Here is a 27916-nt window from a genome sequence, read left to right on the forward strand (position 1 = left end):
TCGGTTCCTGTTTCCATGGTGATTTTACACACACTGCAGACCTTCCTTGTTTCATACAGCAAGACATAGATTAACAAAGCAGAACTATTTTAATAATTTCAAGTTCATTAGAGAGGCCTTAGACTCTTTTACTAAGCATATCTTCATGCACACACTGTATATTTGGGGATGTACATTATAAAAAAGATAAAATATCTCACTTTGTATTCCATCTTTTACCATGAGCTTAATGAGGTGGATAATATACCACATTTTCATAGCCCTACAGTGTTATTGTCCCTTACCCACTAGTGTTTTTTATAGATGCAACGTAACACTTTTTCTAATTATATAGTTTTAAATATTAGAGCACTCAAATGAAATGTAATAGACAAAAAAGTCCATGATTCCAATAATTTTGCAGTCTTAGGCACAAATGGAGATTTCATTCTACCTTGAAGCTTGTTCAATTTCTGTATTTTTAGACATACATTTTCGAAGATGCTAATTTGATGTTTGAAAGTTCCCCATAGTATATTTCTGGTGTCCCAGAAAACATGTTTGTGAATTTTTTTTTTTTTTAAACCAGCACATGTTCTTCAGTACACTGATTAAAGAAGTAACATTCACATGCTGTTTGCCATTTTTACTTATTAAAATGTCTCTTGATTTCTTATTCTAATTGTGCTAAATTTTAATATTCCAACTATTTAATTATAGGTTACAGCATTCATCAGGAAATGGTTAACTGCACACTATATGCCTCTTCTCTAGTGAATTTGACTAGTATCTTTCATTCCACATAGCAGAGGTTTTTAAAATTCATTCATCTTAAAGTAAGATTGTTTAAATAATACATAATTGGTAAATGTGAACCTTACCGTACTACAGTGAGGAATACTTTCTCCAGTAAAATTAGAAGATGTGTCTTCTGTTTACCTGAGATATGATGTCTGTGCATATATAGGTTTATGCATGTATATAGATAATTTATGGATTACAAGTTTTCAAAGAAAATAGTAAAACTATTTTGAAAACCATTTAAATTTCTTTTCATAAATCAGAATAGATTTCAGGATACTTTGATCTCTGCAGCTATTCTTCATTATCAATGGGCTCTACTAAGGAAACAGAAAAATAACTGAATGTCCGAGCACAATGGCTCACGCCTGTAATCCCAGCACTTTGGGAGGCCAAGATGGGCGGATCACTTAGGGTCAGGAGTTTGAGGCCAGCCTGGCCAACATGGTGAAACCCCATCTTTACTAAAAATACAGAAATTAGCCAGGCATAGTGGAACACACCTGTAATCCCAGCTACTCAGGAGGCTGAGGCACGAGAATCACTTGAGCCCAGGAGGCAGAGGTTGCAGTGAGCCAAGATCATGCCACTGCATTCCAGCCTGTAGAGACTCCGTCTCAAAAAAAAGAAAAAATAACTGAAGACGTTATTAATAGTATAGAAGTTGATTGCTTTATACTAAAGTCCATATTAAATAAATCTTTTATTAACTCTTAGTTTTATATTTACTTAAAGATAGGTCACAAAACCTAAGTCCTATCCTCTAAACCCAGTTATTTAGATTTTCAGATTAGATCCTGGGTACTTGAGAATTTTGTATTTTAGTGTTCTAGTTAGCATCTCAGTGTCCTTTTCTAGATTCTGTTTTCTAGGGCATTGCATTAAAAAATATATGAAACACAGGTCATAATAGTTAAAAGGAATATGGCTGTTATATTACTTTTGGAATAATTTTGTATTGTTTGAGATACTAATTTCGTGAAGTTTTATTAGGGCAACCAGTATAGAATCACATATCTCATGATTTGTGCTTTCTCTAAGGTTATTTATTTTAAATAGCTTCTCATAAGGAAGAGTTTAAATGAGCAAGATTGTTACATGGTTTCTGAGAATATGTTTCATTGAGTGAAAAGACACAATTGCTGAGCTACAGTTTTTAGGGTATGTTTCTCTTTTTCTGTTTTTTTTTTTAAGCTCTGAATAGCTTTTTTTAAAAAGTGGGTGGGCAGCTTACATAAAATTCTAATGGTTTTGGTTTCCATGGTGAAAAATGTTGAGACCCTGACACTACATGCCACCTAGTGTTTCTAAGCCAAAAGCTTTAATATATTGGTGTCCCAGATTTTACCTTATATTTAACTAAAGCTGAGAACTATCTGAACATCTTTTTTCTTTTCCAAGACAGTACATTTTTCCATGTATGTGAAGCCTTGAGGCTACCACATTGGTACTTTTTATCTGTAGTTTCTTGCTAGTTCGTATTTGCTTTCCCAGGGTTCCATCCCTGATGGAACAAAGGTTGACTGCTGCATAGCTCTGATTTCAGGCCAGCACCTGTGCAGCTATTCCTGGCTATTCCAATTCCTTAGTATTTTACTTAGTCCTTAGCAAAACTCCTTTGAGAATTACTGTATAAGAATGTTTAGAACTCTGGAAAACTCATGATAGAAGATGTACAAATGAAGCAGAGCACTTTCTGGTATTGTCAGCCTGACAGTGACTCAGCTCATGTTTCAACATGTACCAGGGAAACCATATACAATCTTTAATCTTCGTTGAAATTCCAAACTGAAGCAATCAGAACTGTCACAGAATTCTACCACATAGAAGCATTCTGTCAAATAATATAACAGGAGACAGGTCGTTAAAAACCTATACTAAGAATGTCAGCTAATCTTTCCAGAGGCTAGGAAACAAAACCTTGAATTGAATCTGACATCAAGTTAAAGATTTAGAATGCAGTGGGATTTCCCACTTCTCCCTTAAACCTTGTATTCACCTTCTAAAGCAGCTTAATCAGCAGTCCCTAAGAAGTTTGCTTTACATAGCCAAACTTCATTGAACACAGTAAGGTAAAGCCACAATGCAATGCCAGGCATGAGTCAGCACTCAGTAAAAGGAAGCTGCTGTTGTTACTGGGAATTTGCTTGTTCAACAAATATTTACTGAGCACCTGCTGAGAACTCTGCACCATCCTAGACACTGAGGATATAACGAACCAGATAAAAGTCTGTCTGCCCTCGTGGAGCTTATATTCTAGTGGGGAGAAATGCTGATAAGCGCTATACAGAAAGAGAAAGCTGGCCTCTTGCAGTAAATGGATGCTACTTAGATGTTACTTCCTTTAGGAAAATTTTCCTGAGCTCCATTCCCCCAGACACACACACACACACGCGCACACACACCCCTTATCTTCTCTCATAACTGCATAGGGCCTGGCGTGTAATAGGGCCCAGAGGGAGACAGGGAGGGAGGAAAGGAGGTAGACATTTAAATCCTTAGGATTGTATGTTAAACTCAGAATGTGATAAGAATTATCTTTGAAGTGAGAGTGAAGGAGCATTTCTGAAAAAAAGTTTGTTAATAATATAAGGGTTAAATGCGAGGAAGGAATGGCTTGTATTGAAGTCCATCAGAAAATGGGAAAATACATTTTGAAGATATTAGAGAAAGAAGGACATACAGGAATCGAATTGGGAAGAGGCAGCATGATGTACACCACCTAAGTTTATGGCATAAAAAACAGAAGTTTGAATGGGGTTTGTTTTTTTTAAGTTAAAGATGGCAAATGGTACTGTTAAATTAAAGCAGATAATGGAAGAGATGGGTTTGGCTGGAAGAAACAATGATTAGGTTAGACTTGCCCGTATTCTTTTAAAAAAGGCTAAAGGAATAAAATAAGCAGATGAACAAGAAAATTTTCATTGCTTGCAATTCTAAAACTTTGTATAGAGTTCCTTTGACTGTAGGTGACATGAAATATAACATAAAATGTGCTCTACCTTCAGAGGCTTCATCACCAAGCTCAGTAATATGAACGTTGTGTAAGTTTTCATTTTTAATAGTTTGGAAGATGGAGGACCCTTCTTGAAATACTTGGTCTCCATTCTCAGTCTTTTAATCCCTTGGAGGAAGGTGTCTGAGAGGTCAGTTTTCCAAGGGGAACAGGGTCAGTTTTCAGATTTTGATTTAATATTGAGACTTACAATCACAACAAACAACATTTATGAAATTCAGCAAAATATATTAATGAAGTATAAGTATATGGAACACATTCATATAGTTAAGAGTCATATGTGCTGTGTAAGCTGAAAATAATAGCCTTGTATTAGCATATAGATTCTAAGATGCTGTTGACAAATATCTGAACCTTTTTTAGCAAGTTTTTATGTAACATTATTATATTTAGCTGATTAAACTTTTCTTGTTACAGATGTGCCAAATACTAGTGTAAGCAAACCTAGAGTTTCTGACGCTGTCCATCCCAACAACTATCTCATCAGGACAGAACCAGAACAAGGAACCCTCTATTCACCAGAACAGACATCTCTCCATGAAAGTGAGGGTCTGTTGTGTTATTTTTAAGTACTGGATTTGCTTTTAAGATTTTATTCTTGAAAGCGAGTGTCAGAAGTGTGTATAATAAAGATATTTCTTGGTTTCATTCTTACAGGATCATTGGGTAACTCAAGAAGTTCAACACAAATGAATTCTTATTCCGACAGCGGATACCAGGAAGCAGGGAGTTTCCACAACAGCCAGAACGTGAGCAAGGCAGACAACAGACAGCAGCATTCATTCATAGGATCAACTAACAACCATGTGGTGAGGAATTCAAGAGCTGAAGGACAAACACTGGTTCAGGTAAGCCAAACACATCAAGATCTCTGCAAAGAAATACCTTCCGGCCGGGCACAGTGGCTCATGCCTGTAATCCCAGCATTTTGGGAGGCCGAGGCGGGCGGATCACCTGAGGTCAGGAGTTCAAGACCAGCCTGACCAACATGGTGAAACCCCGTCTCTACTAAAAATACAAAAATTAGCCGGGCGTGGTGGCGGGCGCCTGTAATCTCAGCGACTCGGGAGGCTGAAGCAGGAGAATCACTTGAGCCCAGGAGGCAGAGCTTGCGGTGAGCCAAGATCGCACCACTGCACTCCAGCCTGGGCGACAGAGTGAGACTCTCTCTCAAAACAAAAAACAAAAAAAGGAAAAAAAAAGAAATACACTCCTAGTTGAATATCTGTTATAGGTATTTCTTATTAGAAATCAATGTGTACAATTTTTATAGAATGGATAAAATAGTAAAGTCATTTTATTCTATTTGAGATACAATGTTAAATATGTTTATTTCTATGAGTTAGCTCCAATTGATGAATTCTGATGAGTTCCTGGATACAGTAGAGTAATTCTTCTGGAAACAACAAGTTTGGCATGAGGAGAAGAGTCTAAAGGGAATGTAAGAGAGTTGAATGGAATGTTTTGGTCCCTGAGGGGTTATGAGTTCCTAAAAATACTAGGGCTAAAATATGCTATGAAAAGCTCTAAAGGGCAGGGTGCTATACCCACACCTGCATAAAATGGGATTTGCCCGTTCTAACCAAAGGTTATTACCATCATCACTGGAATTATTCTCTAAAACTACATTTCTTTTCTTTTACTAGAATATAGATATTCCTGCTTAAAGAAAGTTATTGTATAGAAACATATCCATTCTGTTAAGTTAGGGTTCTCTAACTTGATAGCAAAAAATATATATTGCATGTATATTTATAAAAACTCTTCAGCTCCTTTCTCATTACCACTGTATTCACATCAGTCCACCAGCATGTCCCAGGATTCAGAGAGGCAATAGGAGTCCTTCATGGCGGTAACCAGTGAGGATAACTATCTGTGCCAGGACCCCAAAACCCCAGTGCTTGCTTTGGAGCTGAAAAGTAGTAAGATAATCAAATAAGTTAGGAGGACACTGTGCTGCTTCTACTGCAATACAGGAAGCTCTACAGGTACACTGCAATGGGTCACGGTTCCCAGTGCCCACAGAGAAACATAATACAACTTTGGCACTTTTGCTTAGCAATTCAGGAGAAATTTCAAAGTCATTTAAAACATGTTTGTATTAAACACAAATATAGCATATGAATTTTTCAAGCTAAAATGGGAAATCTTGTGCATGGGGCAAGCGACTTCAGGCTGCACCCCCAGTCCTCGGATTATATATTTATTCCTTTGCTGCTGGGGATGCTTTGGTGGAAAAGTTTGAGAAGCTCTGGACTAAATGCTAATGGGAGTTCATCCGCTTAGGTGAATTTCTATGTCAGCAGGTCTGAAATCACACTTTTCAACAGCAGTTACCTTATAGCTATATAAATTTTATTGCCCTTAGTAGTGATCATGTAAACACTTTTTTCTTTAAGAGTAAGCTGATTTTCTCACTAGAGCTAAAGAATTGTTTGCAAGGGGGTGTCTGAGACTTAATTTGCATGTAGTCTAGGCAACACATTTTCTAGTTGTCTGGACCAACTATCACTTCATTTTGGTAGTTGCAAGTCATGTGGGATTTTCTTTGCATTTTGTTAGCACTATTACCACCCAATCATGCTTTTTTTTTTCTTAATTAATAGAGACAAGGTCTCACTCTGTCACCCAGGCTGGAGTGCAATATGGCAAAATCATAGCTCACTATAGTCTCAATCCCCTGGGCTCAAGCGATCTTCCTGACTCAGCCTCCTGGAGTAGCTAAGACTGCAGGCACATGCCACCATGCCCAGCTAATTTTTTTGTTTGTTTGTTTTTTGTAGAGGCTGGGCCTCACTATGTTGCCCTGGCTGGTGTCAAGCTCCTGGCCTCAAGCAGTCCTCCCTCTTCAGTCTCCCAATGTGTAGGGATTATAGGTGTCAGCCACCACACCCAGCCCCAATCATGCTTGTTAACTTTCCAGCTGTCTACTAATTTTTAAACCCCATCTTTTTTGCCTCATTGTTTGTTTACCATCCTCTTTCCTCCCCATGTCTTCTCCACTGCTATTGCCTTCCCAAAATTGTTGAACTTGAACACACAGTGAGGTCTCACTGCAAGTGTTTCAGCCAGCCCAGTTGCATGCGACACCTGGAGGCAGAGCAGACATCCTCATATGACCTCTAAGGGTATACAAAGCCCTCATCTGATCCCTGCTTCTTTCCTTACCTCCCCAACTAAAAGTGGATGTGAGTTGATGACAGCTAGACTCTAGCAGCCACTAAGGAAGTAACAGAGCAGCCTGGTCCTAGTCTTCTAACCTGGAGCCCTAATGTCTTTATTTCTCAGTCAGCTCTCCTTTTTCCCATACCTGTTCCCCTTGGGCCCCTTCTCCAGCCCAACCATTCCTTTTTATTGTTGCACAGCATCAAAAACAGTGTCCAGCACCTGCTGTAACTGCAGGAATCAACAGATTCATAGTAGGATCAGCAATGGCAGAAATGTTCACTTTCCATCCTGGTCTTTTCCAGCTGTCTAGGCCAAGAACTCAAAAGAGGCTTTGACCATTCCTCCTGCTGGAATAGATTTGGGGGTGCCTTTTTTTTGCATCTCTTTAAATCCACCAACTAAAGCTAAGAACTCATAGATCAGAAGAGGTAAAAAGAAATGGCTAAAGTGAGAAGGTATGCTTGATCTAAAGGAATCAACAAATTCGCCTAGAGCACCTGTGTAGCCAAGCTGTTCCCCGAAGTAAATTCACAGTGGAGAGCGCCAGACCCACACTTGATCCAAATGTTCATTTATTCCACAATGAAAGAACATGTTCCTTTTGTTAATGGGACCAACCCATAAAGAAAAACAAAGATAAATATTCCAGTAGCTACATTTAGACTGATATATTCAAATTATATTCAAATTTTTGTTTTACATAAATGCATTGCCTTGGCCAAACTTTGCCTCATAGGGAATGAAGTAAGTACATTGTTCTGGTGCCCCTTCATGCTCATGAATTACATGTAACACTTAGAATAAAACATTTTATGTGCTGTGAAAAACGCATAGGCAATAGTTAAAAATGTAAAGATAAAAAAGGAGTATTAATGTCTTCAGATCTCTTTTTACAGGTTAATCTTAGCATTTGGTTTAAACCACCAAAAAAAAAAAAAGTAAAACAACTAAAGCACCGTGAGGAAAAATTAATGTCTGGCTCAAAGCATAAAAAGGAAAAGAATCTTAGATGCCTAAAATAAATAGTGGATTCACATTCTGTAGTGAGCTATGTGTATTTCTTTTGTAATGGCAATGAACACAAAACCCTGGATAAACCCATTCTCTTTTTTCCCCCCCTTTCATCAGCCATCAGTAGCCAATCGGGCCATGAGAAGAGTTAGTTCAGTTCCATCTAGAGCACAGTCTCCTTCTTATGTTATCAGCACAGGCGTGTCTCCTTCAAGGGGGTCGCTGAGAACTTCTCTGGGTAGTGGATTTGGCTCTCCATCAGTGACTGACCCCCGACCTCTGAACCCCAGTGCATATTCCTCCACCACATTACCTGCTGCGCGGGCAGCCTCTCCGTACTCACAGAGACCCGCCTCCCCAACAGCTATACGGCGGATTGGGTCAGTCACCTCCCGGCAGACCTCCAATCCCAACGGACCAACCCTTCAATACCAAACCACTGCCAGAGTGGGGTCCCCACTGACCCTGACGGATGCACAGACTCGAGTAGCTTCCCCATCCCAAGGCCAGGTGGGGTCGTCGTCCCCCAAACGCTCAGGGATGACCGCCGTACCACAGCATCTGGGACCTTCACTGCAAAGGACTGTTCATGACATGGAGCAATTCGGACAGCAGCAGTATGACATTTATGAGAGGATGGTTCCACCCAGGCCAGACAGCCTGACAGGTGCGTACAAGGTGACAGTGCTACGTAAAACCCAGTGAGGAAATCTTCTATGTAACTAAAGCTGAAACAAAGAATGAAAAGGTGGAAAAGGCTCATTCATGTTTTTAATCTCAGAATTTAAACTATAAACTTAAGATTAACTTGTCTTTCAGGCTTTGTAATTCTTAATACATGAAATTATATACATTTATATCAATAGAATCCTTTTGCAATGGATATAACTCTTTTGTAATATTTTCCCACTAAATCTTAGGGTTTAAAATGTACTTTTTCTGCATTTCATAAGTATTAGTTGGAATTCTAAGCAGTTGATTAATTTTTTTTAATGAAATGTTTTTTACCAGCCAGGCCTACCCCTAAACATACCCTAAAGTTATGTTAAAAGGTGGTATCAGAATATCTGTTTAAATGTTTAAATTTTTTCTTTAGAAATACTTTGGTAGTATAGACTAGAATATGAATGTTATCCCCTACTTGATTTTGGCATTTTAATGGCAGATGCACAAAGCACTTATAAATTACTTATACATGCCACTCCTATTAAAGCAGAAAGACACCGGGTCCCTAATACAGCTGTTCCAACTTCAGGGATTTTCGTGGAGGGTTTCCTACATGGTGTAAAGATTTGGTTATTTTAAATAAAATGCAATTTACCTTTAGTGTTTTAAATTATATTTTAAAAGTAACATATACAGAATGGTAAAAATTAAAACTATATGGGAAAATATTGAAATAAGTGAAAGCCTTTTACCCTCACCCAGTCCCATCACAGTTGATGTGACTTTCAGAATGTTTCTTTGCATTTACAAATATATGCAATCCATGCAAATCTGCACACACATTGTGTTTTCTACTGATGGAATTCTATCATATAGATCTTCTATACTTTGTTCTTGTCACTAACTGTGTCTTAAGAGCTCTACCTCATTCTTAATAGATGCATGGGACCCATTTTTTATAGATATATCATAATTTATTTGTCATTTTCCTACTAATGAACAGTTAGATTGGTTGTTATGTTTAGCTATTAGAGATGATGTAGTATATACATTGTTCTTCCTGCATATTACACATAAGTACTAGGGTAACTGGGATCCGGTAGAATTGCCACATCAAAATATGTGTGTATTTTTACTTTGAGAGATATTACTTAGAATTGCCTTCTAAGAAGGTTACACACGGATTTATATTTCTGCCAGTAGTTTGAGTGCCTGTTTCTCTATACCTTGTCTACACTGCGCTAGTGCTGCATATTCCAAGTTTTTCGTCTTTGCCAATCTGATAGGTAAAAAGCTGTACCTCATTGTTTTTAAGGGCTTTTATTGAGTTATGACTGAGGTTGAAGATTTAATCTGTTCATCAACAACTTTATTTCATTTTGTGAAACTACAAGTTCAAGTCTTTTGTCTATTTTTATAATTCGTGAAAGCTTTTTTTTACTAGAGATAAGCTAGCACCTCATAATATGCTTCTCAAGTATTTTTTCCACTTTGTCACTTGTCTTTTTATTTCATTTTGGTTTTTTTTAATTTACAAAACTGTTTAACATTCTTACATAGTAAAATTAGTATCTTTTTTATGTCTTCTAAGAAAATTTAAGCCTTTTGAGATTTTTCTGATTGAATAATTTTGCCTGGAGAATTTATATTGAACTTGATTTTTGAGCTCAAATTCTTAGTGGAGAAACCACCTCTTTTTCATTCATCCATCCAAGAAGTGTGCTTGGCTTAGATATTTTCTGAAATGCTCCTGAAAAGTATGCAACAAAATGATGTAGGAATCATTTATGAAATTCTACCTCCCAAGGAAATCTTAGAAAATAAATAGTTCTGAGGACTTCCATATTCCCCCGTGTGTATAAAACAGCTATGCAGAAATCTCTGCTTGTAAGAGAGTAAAGAGGAGACTGGAGGAAGGAAGCCAGCACATAAATTATTGTCTCCATATTTAACCCTAAGAGGACTCATTTCCTCTGGTTTAAACAGTCTGTTTCTCTGACAATGCAGGTAAAATTAGACTTTATGTTTTGGGGGGGAAATATATATAATGTCTATTTTTAGGCCTAGCCTCTCAGTGATTTTTTTCTAGAAATACTGCAGTGTTCTCAAGAAGCAAAGTGTTCTTGATTTCAAAGGACTAATAGCCTGCTAATTGATAAACAATGTTTTGTACTAAATTCAGGGACTTGGGTATTTGGTGATCATAATTTAAATGATACAAACTACAGAAATATATATATACTCTAAAATGCTCATTTCAGAATAATCATAGCATGTCAAGAAAACTTTTGAGGAGATAAAGAATCGATCTTTGAAAGATAAATTTATGTTTATTTCTAATGCCATAAATATAAAGATTTTTAATCACATGGAATCACTATAATAATAGCTAAACTAATATGTTTGTGGAATTGCAAATAGAAAGTATTGGTTGGATAAATAATACAGTGGCATATCAGTGTTTTCCATTATTTGGAAGGGGAAGTAATGTTATTAAAAATCTGTGGAAATGCTTCTGAAAAAATTATTTTTTATTTTTATTTATTTTTATTTTTTTATTTTTTTTGAGATGGAGTTTCACTCTGTCACCAGGCTGGAGTACAGTGGCACGCTCTCAGCTCACTGCAACTTCGGCCTCCCAGGTTCAAGCAATTCTTCTGCCTCAGCCTCCCGAGTAGCTGGGACTACAGGCGTCTGCCACCATGCACGGCTAATTTTTGTATTTTTAGTAGAGACGGGGTTTCACCATGTTGGCCAGGATGGTCTCGATCTCTTGACCTTGTGATCTGCCTGCCTCAGCCTCCCAAAGTGCTGGGATTACAGGCGTGAGCCACCACACCCAGCCCTGAAAAAATTATTTCTAATACCAATTATAGAACATAATTATTTGAATTCCAGTTTCAATAATAGTAAATTATAGTGAGCTCTCTACACATATTCATTTTACTTAATCTACAGAGGCTATTTACTGTAATTTTTAAAAATGCTAATCTATAGGACTGTGTACTTGTGTTTTTAAACATGAGCAGGTAAACAAAAATAGTTTACTACTATTTATTGTTTCAGAAGGATTCTTAATATCAAGAAAGTGCTACATCCCACTAAAGTTCTAAGTATTTTATTTCCCATTATAGCCTATCACATAATAGTAATTCCAATTTACTAATGATCCTATAATAAGTGAACATCTGCTGGTTACTTTTTATATTTCTAAATGCAAAAAGCTCATTTTGTTACCTTTCTCATGAAATCATAGTCTGTGTTTACAAAACCTTTCAAATTGCATGGATTCCAGTGACGATTCCAGCCAGATACTTATAAAATGAGAAATAACATTGTAATCGTGATGCAGAATGCTTTGTCTTATTTCACATCCCTGTGCAATAGTGGGAGCATGAAGACTCAACCGATGTCAGAAGCATCCAGTCTTCGGCTTGGCTCTGTCCAAGTGTAAATGATCCTCAGTGTCTTGTACTGAGTCGTGAGTGTCTGTGGCTCTGTTGGGTGTTACAATAGTACCTCATAATAAGATTATCGAGGACTAAGTACATTCACCTGTCTGCTTTATGTCACCGTTAACAAAAACTGTGCACTTTTGTCTAAGGTATTCATGGGCTCCATAAAGAAATAGAGCTTAGACTCTGCTAAAAATGATAATAATAATGAGAAATTGGCCAGTGCCTAAAAAGCTGAAATCCTCAAAAGGGAATTTTGCAATCGCAATCACAGTGTCATCTTTAAAGCTGGTTTCCATGGCCCCCTCCTTGGTGTGCTTACCTTCCTCTTTAACCTGGTGTTTGTGGAGGGCTCTGTGGAGTTCAGACTTTTCCTCACCATGTGCCATTGCTCCATGAGGGATAGCTGTGTCAAGTATTGGGTGTATAATGGCAGAACACTGACCTGTGCTTTCCTGTCAGCTTGGCAAGGAAGTAGCTCTCTAATGGAGGCGAATCACATTTCCTTTTGGACTCTGTTTCCTCGGTTTTGAAATGAGGTTTGGCTGGATAATCTCCCAGTTATAAGATTGTATAAACCTGTGGTCTTCGTTATATCAAGAGTGGAGCCAGTAGCTAAAACCCACATTGATTCGTTTAGTTTCTTTCCATGTCACATTGCTGTCCAGGGTAGGTAATAATCATTCACTTTAGAAGCTTTATGCATACGTTAACTTTCTTGCCTCTCCTCACTAAGCAACATATAATTAGCACTCATATTCAGGCCCATTTGCTTTTAGTTGTGATTTGATTAACTGGGCTAACAGGATGGGAGCAATCTTTTTTTTTTTTGAGACGGAGTCTCACTCTGTCGCCCAGGCTGGAGTGTAGTGGCACGATCTTGGCTCACTGCAACCTCCCGCTCCCAGATTGAAGCAATTCTCTGCCTTAGCCTCCCAGGTTCAAGCAATTCTCTGCCCAGCCTCAGCTGGGATTACAGGCATCTGCCACCATGCCCGGCTAATTTTTGTATTTTTAGTAGAGTCGGGGTTTCACCACCTTGGCCAGGCTTGTCTGGAACTCCTGACCTCATGATCTACCTGCCTCAGCCTCCCAAAGTGCTAGAATTACAGGCATGCACCACCGTGCCTGGCCAATCTTACCTTTTTATAATTACTTACTTTGTTAATGATTTGCCATTTTTTTAAAAGTAAATATATGCTGACTGGCTTCAGATATGTTTGTGCCTTCTCTTATATTTGGGATATACCCTTAATTGATATTTTTACAAGTGACAGACTTTACTTACCAATAATGGAAGTCACAAACTTCTGAGCATCATAATATAGAAAATATTCAGTCTTTTTAAGAAAATGATTGGGTTTGAAGTATACCTTTTTATCATGAGTCCCATGTGTAAACATTAGTTATTAGCAGTTTGAATCAAAATATTTAAAATGATTTAATGTTCATGTACTACTAACTTTGTACTTTTTCTTTATACTAGAAAGAAGGTAAACAAGAATCTGGTATGTGAGTTCTTATAAAAACAGTTTTTGGGTTTGATTTTTTTTAAAAGAAAGGAAAAACAATGCTAAATAGTATTTCATAATAATATTAGTTCACTGATAATATTACAAAACTTATAGCACAAAACTTCCAGTGTTTTTCTGTAAAAATTATATGTGAGTTAATTGACATTTCAGAACAGCTTTTAAACATCAGCCTTTACCAAGTACATTATGTAGGCGTTCTCTTAGATGTTGGGATTCAAAGAGGTGCAAGATGGTGGGCCTTGCGCCCAGAGAGAAGCTGATTGTCCACTGAATGAGACTGGCAAGTCCGCAGGGTAGGAAGACAGCAGCATGAACCACTGCTCATATAAAGCTTTTAAAGTGAAAATGATATAATAGTAAGTAATTCTCTGTTTGATCACCATCATAAAATAGCTTACTGGAGGATGAATTTCAGTGTATCAAATCATTTAATTTTTTGTTATTTTTCTTAGAAAACCTACTTTCATCCTGCTGCCAAGAGAAAGTGTTTTGTTTGTTTGTTTGTTTGTTTTTGAGATGGAGTCTTGCTCTGTTGCCCAGGCTAGAGTGCAGTGGCGCGATCTCGGCTCACTGCAAGCTCCGCCTCCCGGGTTCACGCCATTCTCCTGCCTCAGCCTCCTGAGTAGCTGGGACTACAGGCTTCCGCCACCACACCCGGCTAATTTTTTTTTTTTGTATTTTTAGTAGAGACGGGGTTTCACCATATTAGCCAGGTTGATCTCGATCTCCTGACCTCATGATCCACCCACCTCGGCTTCCCAAAGTGTTGGGATTACAGGCGTGAGCCACTGTGCCCGGCGGAGAAAGTTGTATTTAAAATATATATATGGAGTCCTTTTCACGTGTGGCATTTCTCTTTGGTAAAACTTACTAGTTTTAGTGTTTAGACTTAACACTTGGTCCTATTGATTAGGATTTTCTTAGTATATATCTACGTATGTATATATGTATTTATTTATTTTGAGACGGGGCCTCACCTGGTCACCTAGGCTAGAGTGTAGTGGTGTGATCATGGCTCACTGCAGCCTCGACATTCTGGGTTCAAGCAATCTTCCAGTCTCAGCCTCCTGAGTAGCTGGGATCACAGACATACACCACCACACCCAACTAATTTTTTTTTTAATTATTTTTTATAGAGATGGGGTCTCACTCTGTTCCCAGACTGGTCTCAAATTCCTGGGCTCAAGCCATTCTCCCACCTCAGTCTCCCAAAGTGCTGGGATTACAGGGGTTAGGCTTTTAATTAGGGTTTATGTTTTTAACCTCACTGTGATTGTCTCAGTTCTTAATGATGTAATTTTTGTGCCTCTAGGCTTACGGAGTTCCTATGCTAGTCAGCACAGTCAGCTTGGGCAAGACCTTCGTTCTGCCGTGTCTCCCGACTTGCACATTACTCCTATATATGAGGGGAGGACCTATTACAGCCCAGTGTACCGCAGCCCAAACCATGGAACTGTGGAGCTCCAAGGATCACAGACGGCGTTGTATCGCACAGGTTCAGGTGGGCATCAACTCTGTTTACTGGTTTCCTGATTTCATAGGCCCCACAGTAGAAGCGTTTTATTGAGATTGGATTCCCTGTTAGAAGGAAATCATGTTGCCCATTTGGTTGTCAGATAAGCAGCTGTGACAGCAGATCAATAAGCAATAAAACAGGTTCATTTAGTACCTATTTATAGGTGATATATTTTTACCTTAGTACATTCTAATCAATGAACATAGTGATTATACTGTCAATTCAGGAATAAGTTTGTAAAACTGTAAATCTGACTCTCTTCGGGTTAGATGCATATTCAGTATCAAAAGGAAAGCCTCGTTGGAATATTTCTTTGTAATTCTTTTGCCGAACAAGTTTCTGGAGAAAATCCATACATGAGTTACTTGGCCATCTTTGATTTAGCAAGCATGAAGCCCAAGTGTATTTGGCATTACTCCTTTTTTCATGTTGGATGTTCTCTGAATAGTTAAATGTAGAATGTGAAATAGATACCCCTTGCAATGGACTCAAACTGGAATAGGATTCAATAGCGACATTTATAAAAGCAGGGAGCTGGAGCATCACACCCTTGTACCGCCAGTCCTCATGTTTATGCCATACCATCAAGGCTTATACAGCAGATGCTGTAGCCCATGGTGGTGTGAGCTGCCAGGTCGTGCTGCACAGCTAGCTCATGGAGTCTCAAGACTACTTTTTTTTTTTTAATAAGTATCACAGATTTATTAACATGCTTACAAATGAACCCTAGGTAGCAATAATAACCCCTCAAAAGTACAACTCTAGAACACCAGAATGGGGAAGACTGTATTTGAATTTGTTCTTTGCAGGAAACTGACAGTTTGATCCACTGAGGGATTTATCTTCTAATAAAATGTACCATTTCTAATAGATGTTAATAAAGAAATATTTCGCTTTTCCTTATGTCTGTAAATTGAAGAATTCCTTTAATAAGACTAAGAAATAGATATTGTTTAAAATCTTTTTAATTGCAGGAAGATATGTACACAGTTACTGGACGGATACCCACTGCAATAATTAGTAAAGTCATTTTAAATACAGTGTAGAATATCTTTATAATAGCATCATACAGTAATTTAGGGGAGTAGCTGTAGAATCATTTGATATATCAATCTTCTTTCCCTCTTGTGAAGTAGATTTTCCAGTGTTATTACAATCCGCAGGTCTAGAAATCAAATGTATAGTAGTCTCTCTATATCCATGGGGAATACATTCCAAAACCATCAGTGGATGCCTGAAATGGCAGATGGTACTGAACCCTATATATACTATGTATTTTCCTATACATTCATTCATGTGATAAAGTTTAATTTATAAATCAGGCACAGTAAGAGATTAACAACAATAACAAAGAATGAAATAGAACAGTTAAGTAAAATAAGGGTTGTTTAAACACAAGCACTGCAGTACTGAAACAGTAGATCTAATAGTCAAGACAGCTGCTAGGTGACTAACAGACTAATAGCATCTATAGCATGGGTACACTGAACAAAGGGATTATTCACGTCCCAGTGGGATCACAGCTGAATGGCACAGATTTCGTCATGTTACTCAGAATGGTGTGCAATTTAAAACTTATGAATTACTTATTTCTGGAATTTTCTATTTGATATTTTTGGACAATTGACCACAGGTAACTGAAACCATGGAAAGCAAAACCAAAAGTTAAGGATGGACTACTGTAGAATAAAATAAGTAACCTGGGTACACGAAGTGTTAAAATTTTGATGGTTTTAATTACTTACAAATTTGAATAAATATCTTGTTTTTACCACTAGAATGAAATTAATAAATTTTGCTATTTTATCATTCATCTCTAAGATTCTTGTATTTCTCTCAGTTTTGTTACTGAACCTCAATGAACATACTATATAAGCAGATTTGTAGTTTCACTTTTTCTATTTCTTGCTAAAAAATTAACAAAATATTTATGTACATTAAAAACTTAAGTACCCTTTTTAGCACTAATAAGGTAGAATTTTAAAATCTAAAAGTGATTTATGTAATTGCCAAAAAATATAGTCCTTAAAATTAAAAATGTTTTACCTTTTATTAAAGTGTGATCTCATGGAGAACATACTAATCTTTTTCAAAATGTTGACTTTCTAGTAGGTATTGGAAATCTACAAAGGACATCCAGCCAACGAAGTACCCTTACATACCAAAGAAATAATTATGCTCTGAACACAACAGCTACCTACGCGGAGCCCTACAGGCCTATACAATACCGAGTGCAAGAGTGCAATTATAACAGGCTTCAGCATGCAGTGCCAGCTGATGACGGCACCACAAGATCCCCATCAATAGACAGCATTCAGAAGGACCCCAGGCGAGTACCAGTTAGGAGTCTCTGGAAGGCTACAGTATTGCAGGAGTCACCCAGTTCCTCTATTTTGACTTTTTTAAGTTGCTAAGTCTGTTATACTATCATTAATTCCATATATATTAATACTTCCAGTTGTATTCCAGCTATATAGGTCATTGAGGTTAATTTCATTTTAAAGATAGATTCCTTCTTTCCATCCTCTCATAATAAGTTATAGAAGGCACAGATCCGTGGGACTATCTGCAGCATTCATCACTGAAATATTTCATCAAGACAACTACCTGGAATAGCCTCTTAGAATTAAACAAGGCTTTGAAAGATCAGTTTTCCCTTTGCCCTTATCCTGACCGACTTCTTGGATAACAGCTTCAAAAAATGGATTTGATTATTACAAACTAGAGAAAGACCCGTGTTATATATGTTTTCAGTGATAGTGGTCAACAATATATAACGCTTTTATTAACCAGGTCCTTTGAAAACACTTTCTGACATTTAGGAGAAGATAGTCTTTGTGAGAAATTCTGTCTAATAAGCAAAAAGTGTTTGGCAAATCATAGATGTTTCCTCCTGATTTTGTTTGGCCCTGTAGACAGCATTTTTTATTTAGATAATATGAGTCATTTAATACTTGATTGATTTTGAAAAACTGACCTTGTCCTTAAAGCCATGTAAAATATTCAGGAAAAAAAGATATTTTGAAACTAAAAGAATTTTCATTTCTGAAAGAGTGAAATTGTTGCTAAATTTTAAGCAGCTTTAGTGTTATTTTAAGGCGTGTATGCAAGATTTCATTCACTCTTCGCCCACAAATAGTTGCTTCACTGGAAAATTGTTATAATTATCAATTCATTTTTAGCAACCTACCAACTTGTTTTAATGAATGTGAATTAAAATGATGAGTGAGGTTTTGGTCATTAAAACAGAATGACTAAAGATACTTTAAAGTTGAGTGGGAAATCCACTGCTTCACTAAAACCACTTAACTTATTCACTTCGATTCCTGAAATTCTTTAAGCTATATAAATGCATTTGGTTCTGCTACTCCTGGTTTGCCACCTTTTTGTCATTTTTAAGGAGTTTCAAAAATAACTTGTCTAATAACACCTACAGCTTGTCAGAGATACTCTTACTGATTTTGTTTTTTCAAATCCTCAAAATGACAAAGGCCTAAGGCACCCAAATAGATGCAGAAATTCCCAAAAGAGTTTTGAATTGTAGGTAATTTAGACCATCCCTTGGCTGGACCTGAAGAGAAAATAATAGCTACCTAGAAAGGCAGTGAAGTGTGATGAGAACTTTGAGTTTAATATGTGTCTCTGAAGACTTCAGTTTTGACCTCTGATATGAGTTGATTCGCTATAAACAAGGACTTCATGTATGATAATATACCTCAGCTATTCATAGTGTGATAATTTCATAGTCTAATGCATAAAACTGATGGCTGGCTTTGATTATGTGAAACTTTACTGATAATGCATTTCGTAAGGTGAATAAGTGATTATATTAGTAGGCGCATTTATTCTAGCTGAAACTGGAATTCAGGTGACTTTGAAGTTTGAATATTTAAACCAAAATTAAAAGCTCATGACAACTGTTAATTTTTAGTTTTGAAAACAGCAATTTGAAGTAATAGTTTTATTCACTTGTAAGCCTTTATTATTAATGCTACATTACAGTTGGCCTGAAAAATTCTCTTTAAGACTGAGGAAGTTATTGATCTTTACTGTATAAAAGGAAATCTGTGAGTTTTTTTATAGTTGTCTACTTGGAAACCATATTCATTAATAACATCAATGATGCTTCTGAAAGGAGTAACATAAAAGACTTCCTGTGTATTCACGTTTCCATCTCAACTCATTTCCCTTTGGCCTAAAGAACTTCCTTTAGCCTTTCTTGTCTTGCATTTGTGCTTGTAACAAATTCTCTCAGCTTTAGTTTATCTGAAAATATTTCACTTTTTTTTTAAAGGATTTTTTTTGCTAGATATACAATTCAGGATTTACAGGTGTGCATTTTTTTCTTTCAGTATTTTAAAAGATGTCATTGATTGTCTTCAGACCTCCATTGTTTCTGTTGATAAGGCAGACATCATTTGCATTCTTCTCATTATGTAATGTGTCTTTTCTTTGGCTGCTTTTCAGATTTTTCTCTAGCTTTCAGCTGTTTTATTCTGGTGAGCCTAAGTATAATTTTCTCTGCATTTAACCTGCTTGGGGTTCACTGAGATTCTTGGAATGTAGGTTGATGTTTTTGTCAAAATTGGGAAATTTTCAGCCATTAATTCTTTAAGTTTTTTTTTCTGCCCCAAACTCTCTTTTCTCCTTCTAGGACTTGAATTAAACACATAGGATCACTTTATTATTTCGCAGATTATTGAATCTGTCTTCATGTTTTAAATCTTTTTTCCCTGTATTCTTGTAATCAAAAATTTTTATTGATGCCTTCAAATTTAGTGTTCTTTGTCCTATAGACTACAATCTATTGTGAAGCCCATGCAAATTTGTTTTTATTTCCAATCCTTGAATTTGGCTCCTTTTATATATTCCATGTTCCTATGAGATTCTCCATCTCTTCACTCCTTATATACATCTTTTTCTTTAAGTCTTTGAACACATTTATCATAACCATTTAAAATTTTTCGTCTGATAATTTCAACATCTGGGGTGAGTCTGGGTCTGTTTCTATTGGTTGCCTTTTTTACATATTTATAAGTCATATGTTTCTGTTTCTTCTCATGTTTAATCATTTTAAATTATATACTGACGGTTGTAGATGATACATTATAGGGAATCTGGATTAAGTTGTCTCCTGTTAGTGTGCTGAGTTTTGTTGTGGCAGAAAACTAAATTACTGGCAGATCCTTTCAATCCCATCAAGATTGGTTTTGTTCATTGTTAGGTCTAGTTCATATTTCTTTTAAGCCTTAGAACATGGTCCTTACCCCTAAAACTTGGCCTTTGTGGAGTCTTGACTAAATTCCCAAGGTGTTCAGTGAGGTCTGCACTCTGAATAGGCTGGGAGTCCACATCACCTGGTACCTGTTCAGCATTGAGTCGTGCAGCAGCCACTCTCCACCAGACCTGTGCATGTGCCCTACAGCCCCGGGTGCAACTAAGGACTTCGGATAGTCCACTCACAAACCCGGAGAATCACCTCTGCTTAGCTCCCTTGTCTCCATTACTCTGCCTTGCACATTCTAACCACTTTGGCACCCACAAATTCCACTCGCTCCCTGCCTCAGCTCACTAAATCCCTCACATACTACTTGGCCTCAGCTTCCTGTGTCTTCGTCCAGAAAGTGCCCCCAGGCAGAAAGCCAGGTAAACATGGGACTCGTTGATGTTTCCCTCCTCTCAAGGATTATGTTCTTGTGTTGCCTGTTTTCGAGGGTCTAAAAACAGTTTTCTCCTACATTTAGCTAAATTCACTTTTATAATTGTTTATGGTGGGAGGGCGAAATCCAGTACGAGTTACACTATCATGGCTGGAAACAGAAGTCTGGGCTTAGGTTTTACTGAAGCAAATTCTGGCAGGCATTGATGCCATCCAGCCAGCCTACAAATTGATAGCAGTTTTTCCAGGATAAATTTCTACTGAATTTTCATCAAGGTTGGAGTTGAAGCCAAGCAAGCCTAATTGCCCCGCTCTGGCAGGAGCCCACCCTCGGGGCTGTCTGGCCCTCATGGCACCAGGGATGTCAGGAAATCTTGACCCTCAGTGTCCCATTTAAAGAGGACAAAAATGTGTATTTGTAATGATTGTGAGTCATCAAAGAAAGAGTAAATCACACTCTTTGCACTCTGTTAATTACAACAGAGATTTACATAATAGGCTTTATATAGATTTTCATGAGAAACGATTGATACAGTTTCAATATATAAAAGGAAAACTATTTGTTACCAGGAATTCATCTATTTAGAATAGCTCATTTTTTAGGGATGATGAATATTAATAAAACATCTGTGTCAGAAGTAAAAATATATAAAATATTTTAGTATTCATCATCATATTTAATCATCACAACCAACCAGTGAAGATTGAAATATTAGTTTCATTGACCCTGTTTTACGGTTGAGGAAACTGAAGCTCCAAATAATTAATTGGTTTTCAAAATCACACAGAAATGGAAGGACCCAAGACTGAAACCCAGGCAATCTAACTCCATATTCTGTGCTTTTTCTGGTGTTATCCTGCCTCCCTTGGCATTTGCTGTATTCTTAATGTCTGTTAATGACGTCACCATCCAGCCTGTTCTCGAAGCCAGAAACTCCATCTCACACCTGACTTCAGTTTTTAGATCATCTGGCTGCTGTATAAAGAATGGATTGGGGGTGCAGGTGGGGTGGGGGGATAATATTAGAAGCAGAGAGAACATGTAGGAAACTGTTAGACTCTTCTGGGCAAAATGGAGAAAATGAATGGATTTGGTATATGTTAAATATTTTGTAGATAGTCAACAGAACTTGCTGATGGATTCCATGAGGGAAGATGAGGAAAAGAGAGAAATCAAAGAGAAGTCTATTTCGTTTCAAGCAGATGTGTAGATTCCTGTGCAGATAGTGGGTAGTCTGCATGACACCCATCTTTTTGTATTCTAGGGCATTCTTTCCTTGGCCACCAGAGTTATCGTCTGTATAAATGTGACCATGTCACATCCTCTCACTCTCCTGCTTCACAGCCTTCATTCCTTATGTGTAGACACACATATAGACCACCTGGGTTTCACTAACTTCCATCACTAATTACTAATCCTAAGTTCCTTATCTGTATCTATTGTTATTTTAATAGTGCTTACTTCATGAGGCAACAGTAAAGGTAAATGAGATAATGAAGGTAAAGTTCTTAGCACAAAGCCTGATATAAGTAAACTCAATAAAGGATAACTCCTGTTACTGGTATTAAGACTAAACTTTTTCGTTTGGCATAGAAGACCCTGTAAATAGAATCGTATCTTACCAATATTTGTATCTGTATCTCCAGCACCATAGCACAGTAAGGATTCACTAACTGAATGCATGAGGGCTGTGTGTGTGTGTGTGCGTGTGTGTGTGTGTGTTTGCGTGTGTGCACACAGGTGTGGGATGACATGCCCCTTTGCAGGGGTCTAACAAGTTAATACATGGAGCCTTCCCAGACCAAGAGAGACTCTAAGGCTTCAAAAACCAGGCAGGAGAAGTATCACTCGGTCATTAATTTTAAAGATAATTTTAAAGGTTTACTCAGTATGAATTCTTTTTTTTAATAAACAACTAACTTTATCCTGTAATCAGAGTCTGCATATTTGTTGTTCTGTGAGCCATTTTCTAACAATCTGCTCTTCACATAATATAAGCACAAACTCATATTTAACAAGAATTCCAAACAGTACACCAATCAGATGACATTAGAAAATCCTGAAAATGAATGTTAGCTGAAAAAAAGGAAAGTATAAAAGTATATATACATAGCATGATTATATATTCATTGTTCAAAAAAATGGTATAGCATAGTGTTGGAGGGCACAGACTCTGAAGGCAGGGTACCGCTTCGCAGTTTACAGCCACGTGGCCAGGCGCATGCATGGCCTTTCTGCCTCAACTTCCATATCTCTAAGGTTGCCGTAAGAATAAATTAATAAATACATATAAAATGCCTGGAATAGTGCCTGACACAGGATAGGGGTTTATGAAATATTAACTACTATTTAATAATAACCCAGTTTTATGGAAAAAATTCCAAACCCACACATGTGTGCACATTTGCACACATATATAGAAAAACAGGAAATGTCAGCAGTAATCCTGAATATAGGATGACTGGTCAAATACTTGTTTATAGTTTTCTGTGTTTCTGTGTTATACTCACGAGCAACCATAAACATTGTTTCTTAAAAATCCTCAGGCCCACAATGTTTGTGATTTCTAGGCTGACGCCAGCTCTGTCTGTTCCCACCAGCCCTTCCTCTCCCTTCAGGCATGACATCTCACTTCGCTAAAGTGCACGTGTTTACCTGAGCCTTACACCTGCAGATTTCTTACATAGGTAGAAAGACATAAAATTAGAATCAGGAGGAGGAGCACTAGAGTGGAAGTTACTTATATTAAGAATTTTCTTTGTTCCCCTGAATCTCTTTCTGTGCATCTGTGCGTCATGATTTCTTTAAGATCATAAGCATCTGGGCCTCTGCATATGTTCATCAGGGGGAAAAATTATTTAGGTATGTATTTTTTAGGATTTTTGTAACTTCCCATTTTTGTCTCAGCTGAGCTTTTTTTCCATATAACAAGTGTTTTTGTTCAGTGTATTTTTACAACATGGGCCTTCCTTTCTGAAGCCATGTTTTTCTCATGTAGGGAGTTTGCCTGGCGTGATCCTGAGTTGCCTGAGGTCATTCACATGCTTCAGCACCAGTTCCCATCTGTTCAGGCAAATGCAGCGGCCTACCTGCAGCACCTGTGCTTTGGTGACAACAAAGTGAAGATGGAGGTACAGGACATGGTGCCTGGGATGACTGGGGAAAACAATGCCTTTGCATTTAACAGCCACGTGCTTCTGTATTTAAGAAATTACCCAGTGTAATTCAAGAGTCTTTTTAAAGGGATATTTTGATACCAGATACTCTTTCACTTAACTATGCATTTCAGTATCTCTCAGGAAAAACTAGGATACATATATTTCTTGGAGTGCTTTCAGCATTTTCAAATCGTATGTCTGCTTCATTAGCTTATTTATAAAACCATGAAGCAAAAATCAATTTAACTTGTATTTAAAAAATATTTTAGGCGGGGCACAGTGGCTCATGCCTATGATCTCAGCACTTTGGGAGACAGAGGCTGGCAGATCACCGGAGGTCAGGAATTCAAGACCAGCCTGGCCAACATGGCGAAACCCAGTCTCTACTAAAAACACAAAAATTAGCTGGACATGGTGGTGCATGGCCTGTAATCCCCGCTACTCAGAAGGCTGAGGCAGGAGAATCACTTGAACCTGGGAGACGGAGGTTGCAGTGAGCCGAGATCAAGCCACTGCACTACAGCCTAGGAGCAAGACTCTGTCTCAAAAAAAAAAAAAAAAAATTATTAGGTAGAAATTATAGTATTCATTGAACTAGTGAGCTAATGTGTTTTATGGGATTCTAGTCAGATTGGTGCCAACTATAAATAAGTTATAGAGGATTATAACCATCACTAATGCTGAACATACGTGAATATTTTATTTCAAGGTTTTTTTGGTATTTATAGAAACATAGCAAGTTATTGGTTATTGGCTATAATTCTATATAACATACAGATTCTTTCTTTAACGTTTCAAGCCTTCTTCTGACCCACTGTGTTACATAAAAATGAAGTGTTTTTCATCATTTTAATATGCAAAACAGCATACCAGCTCCAGACCTAAAAGTGAATGTAGTAAATAAAGCCCAGAAATACTCAAATAATGTACTAATGAATTGACAAATGGAAGAAAATTTAAGGAGAGTAGCCTAGAGAACTCATTCTAGAAACTAAATAAGTCAAAAATTATTTCCTATATTGTCTCAAGCCCTGCAGATAGCTTTGCTATGTTTGGTATTTGCACATTGCACTGCTAGAGTGAAAGCACAATTCTTGATGTGTGGTCTGAGGGTTGGAAGAGGACTGTGCCACCTGCCGATGGACATTAAACCACTTAGATCTCCTATCCCTTTTTTAAGCTATGAACCCAGGAAAAGTATCATCTAAGAGAATGTCCTTAGAATTCTATTTTTTTTTTTGGAGGGGGGACAGAGTCTCACTCTGTTGCCCAGGCTGGAGTGTAGTGGTGCAATCTTGGCTTACTGCAACCTCCACCTCCCAGGTTCAAGCAATTCTTGTGCCTCAGCCTTCCAAGTAGTTGGGATTACAGGCGTGTGCCTCGACACCCAGCTAAGTTTTTTCTATTTTTAGTAGAGATGGGGTTTCATCATGTTGGCCAGGCTGGTCTTGAACTCCTGACCTCAAGTGGTCCTCCCACCTTGGCCTCCCAATGTGCTGGGATTACAGGCATGAGCCACCGCGCCTGGCCTCTCCTTAGAATTTATAAAAGTTGTCTTATTTGGAATAAAAAGTAACCTTTGACATGGTCTAGAGATACCCACATCCTGTGATCTCTCCATAACAGACTTCTGTTTGATCACTGATAATTGCATGTTACTGAGGCCTGCTACCTAATATTTTTCGTTCTAGGTGTGTAGGTTAGGGGGAATCAAGCATCTGGTTGACCTTCTGGACCACAGAGTTTTGGAAGTTCAGAAGAATGCTTGTGGTGCCCTTCGAAACCTCGTTTTTGGCAAGTCTACAGATGAAAATAAAATAGCAATGAAGAATGTTGGTGGGATACCTGCCTTGTTGCGACTGTTGAGAAAATCTACTGATGCAGAAGTAAGGGAGCTTGTTACAGGTAGGTATAGAATGTAATCTTGTCCTAGAGGAAATGTTGAAAACAGTCTGGACTGTGCCCTTGTATAGTGGCACTATGGAAGAGTTGGAGGTTCCAGGTAATCGATAATGAGATATATATAGTGCTCACAACTGTGAAGGCTGAGTATTATTTAGTCTAATGAGTCAGAAACCGTTTACAATGCGGTCATCTCTATTAGTATAAGTTATTGTACTTATTAATTTGTAAATATCAGCTAACAGATGTCTGTTTCATGGAGGACTAAATATGACATTTTTTACATGTATTTCATAGTAAATCTAGTTGTATTAAATAGACTCTGCTATATTATGAAAATAAAATATACTTAATGGATTGGCAGTCTTTTACGTTAGCTCAGCTGGTGTCTGAGTGCCTGTTTGTATTCCCATGTACTTTACTAGGCCCCAGGGATAGAAAGATGAATAAAACCCAGTGCCTGCGCTTAAGTCACCCTCAGATTGGTGAGGAACACAGGTGGTTTTGTGAGCGTCAGAGAAATGTGGCAAGTCTCACTCAACAGAGGTTGCATTGGGCACAGAGGATGGGTAACGAAGTTCCCTGGGTGACATGAAACTGAAGTTGGTCTAAAGGATGAGGAAGCATTGGCTGGATAGGCAGAGGTCTTTCTGGTTACAAGCTCAGAAACAGCATGGGATATAGTTCTGGAGCTATCAGCAAGAGGGGGCTGCTGTGTTAAAACTTAGTGAGGGCCAAGTGTGGTAGCTCACACCTGTAATCCCAACACTTTGGGAGACTGAGGCAAGAGGGTCACTTGAGGCCAGGAGTCCAAGACCAACCTGGGCAACGCAGGGAGACCACATCTCTACAAAAAATAAAAATAAGTAGCTGGATGTGGTGGCACATGCTTGTGGTTCCAGGTACTTGGGAGTCTGAAGTAGGAGGATCACTTAAGCCCAGGAGGTTGAGGCTGCAGTGAGCCGTGATCACACCACTGCATTCCAGCCTGGATGACAAGTGAGGCCCTGTTGCAAAAAAAAAAGAAAAAAAAAAAAGAAAACAAGGCCAGAGAGAGATGGAGTCTTCATTTAGGGAACTTTTTTTTTAGACGGAGTCTTGCTCTGTCACCCAGACTGGAATGCAATGGCGTGATCTGAGCTCACTGCAACCTCTGCCTCCCGGGTTCAAGCAATTCTCTTGCCTAAGCCTCCTGAGTAACTGGGATTACACACACGCACCACCAAACCCAGCTAATTTTTGTATTTTTAGTAGAGATGGAGTCTCACCATGTTGGCCAGACTGATCTCCAACTTCTGACCTCAGGTGATCCGCCCGCCTCAGCCTCTCAAAGTGCTGAGATTACAGGTGTGAGCCACTGCACCTGGCCCATTTAGGGAACTTTTATAAGGAACTTAATTGTGTCCCTCATGCAGTAGGGACACTGGGGTATGACATGGCCAGTTTAGGCCTTTAAATGCCTTCTTCCAGCAGGCAGCAGGGTAGAGGATTGATATGAAGTGGGAGAGCCTGGGAGGCCTATGAACAGACCAACAGTCCACTGATAACAGCTTGAACTATTTTAATGATGAAAAGGAAGAGTGGGCTGGAGCAGTCAGAGAAATATTTTGTGGTCTGGGCATGATGGTCAGAAGTGGGGAGTGAGAGAGAGGGAGGAGTGAGTAATGCCTGGATGTTGCAGTGCTCGTGGCTGGATTCAAGGATACTTGAGATTGAGCTGGAAGAATGGTTCTGCAGGAGGACACATTGATGACAGCATTGCTTGTAATAGATAATTCAGGGAAAATACTAAGAATTCATTGACAAAAGAATGGTTACATCAATGGCAGTACTCTCACACAGTGAAACCACGTACAGCAGTTAAAATAAGCACATTAGACTACACATAACAACATAGATACATACAGCTTTAGAAATACTTGCAGAATGATAACTACAGAGTAATACTATTTGAATAAAGTTTTTAAATGTGTAGATTGATATGGATATATGCACATGCAATAAAGTTAAAATTTCTAATTGGAATAATAAAAATAGATTCAGGATGGG

The 27916-nt window shown here is 38.0% G+C and overlaps 1 protein-coding gene across 16 annotated transcripts in view; it reads left to right on the forward strand.

Annotated features, from left to right (window-relative positions):
• PKP4 (plakophilin 4) overlaps window positions 1-27916 on the forward strand; it is a 227166-nt gene that overhangs the window by 162630 nt on the left and 36620 nt on the right. For 7 of the 16 annotated variants that reach the window (XR_008522613.2, XM_054548901.2, XM_054548898.2 and 4 more), the window contains 7 exons: window positions 4214-4345; window positions 4454-4644; window positions 8093-8642; window positions 14944-15132; window positions 17257-17480; window positions 23810-23938; window positions 25657-25870. Coding sequence is in view for 15 of the 16 variants with exons in the window: in XM_054548901.2 (XP_054404876.1) it covers window positions 4214-4345; window positions 4454-4644; window positions 8093-8642; window positions 14944-15132; window positions 17257-17480; window positions 23810-23938; window positions 25657-25870 (1629 nt within the window). In the remaining variant the exon portion in view is untranslated. Of the gene's footprint in view, window positions 1-1822; window positions 1942-4213; window positions 4346-4453; window positions 4645-8092; window positions 8643-14943; window positions 15133-17256; window positions 17481-23805; window positions 23939-25656; window positions 25871-27916 lie in introns of those variants that run through there. The other 9 variants (XM_063712604.1, XM_063712601.1, XM_063712605.1 and 6 more) reach the window with 6 other exon arrangements.

Source organism: Pongo abelii, chromosome 11 (genome assembly GCF_028885655.2).
Source record: "Pongo abelii isolate AG06213 chromosome 11, NHGRI_mPonAbe1-v2.0_pri, whole genome shotgun sequence".
Lineage (NCBI taxonomy): Eukaryota > Metazoa > Chordata > Mammalia > Primates > Hominidae > Pongo > Pongo abelii.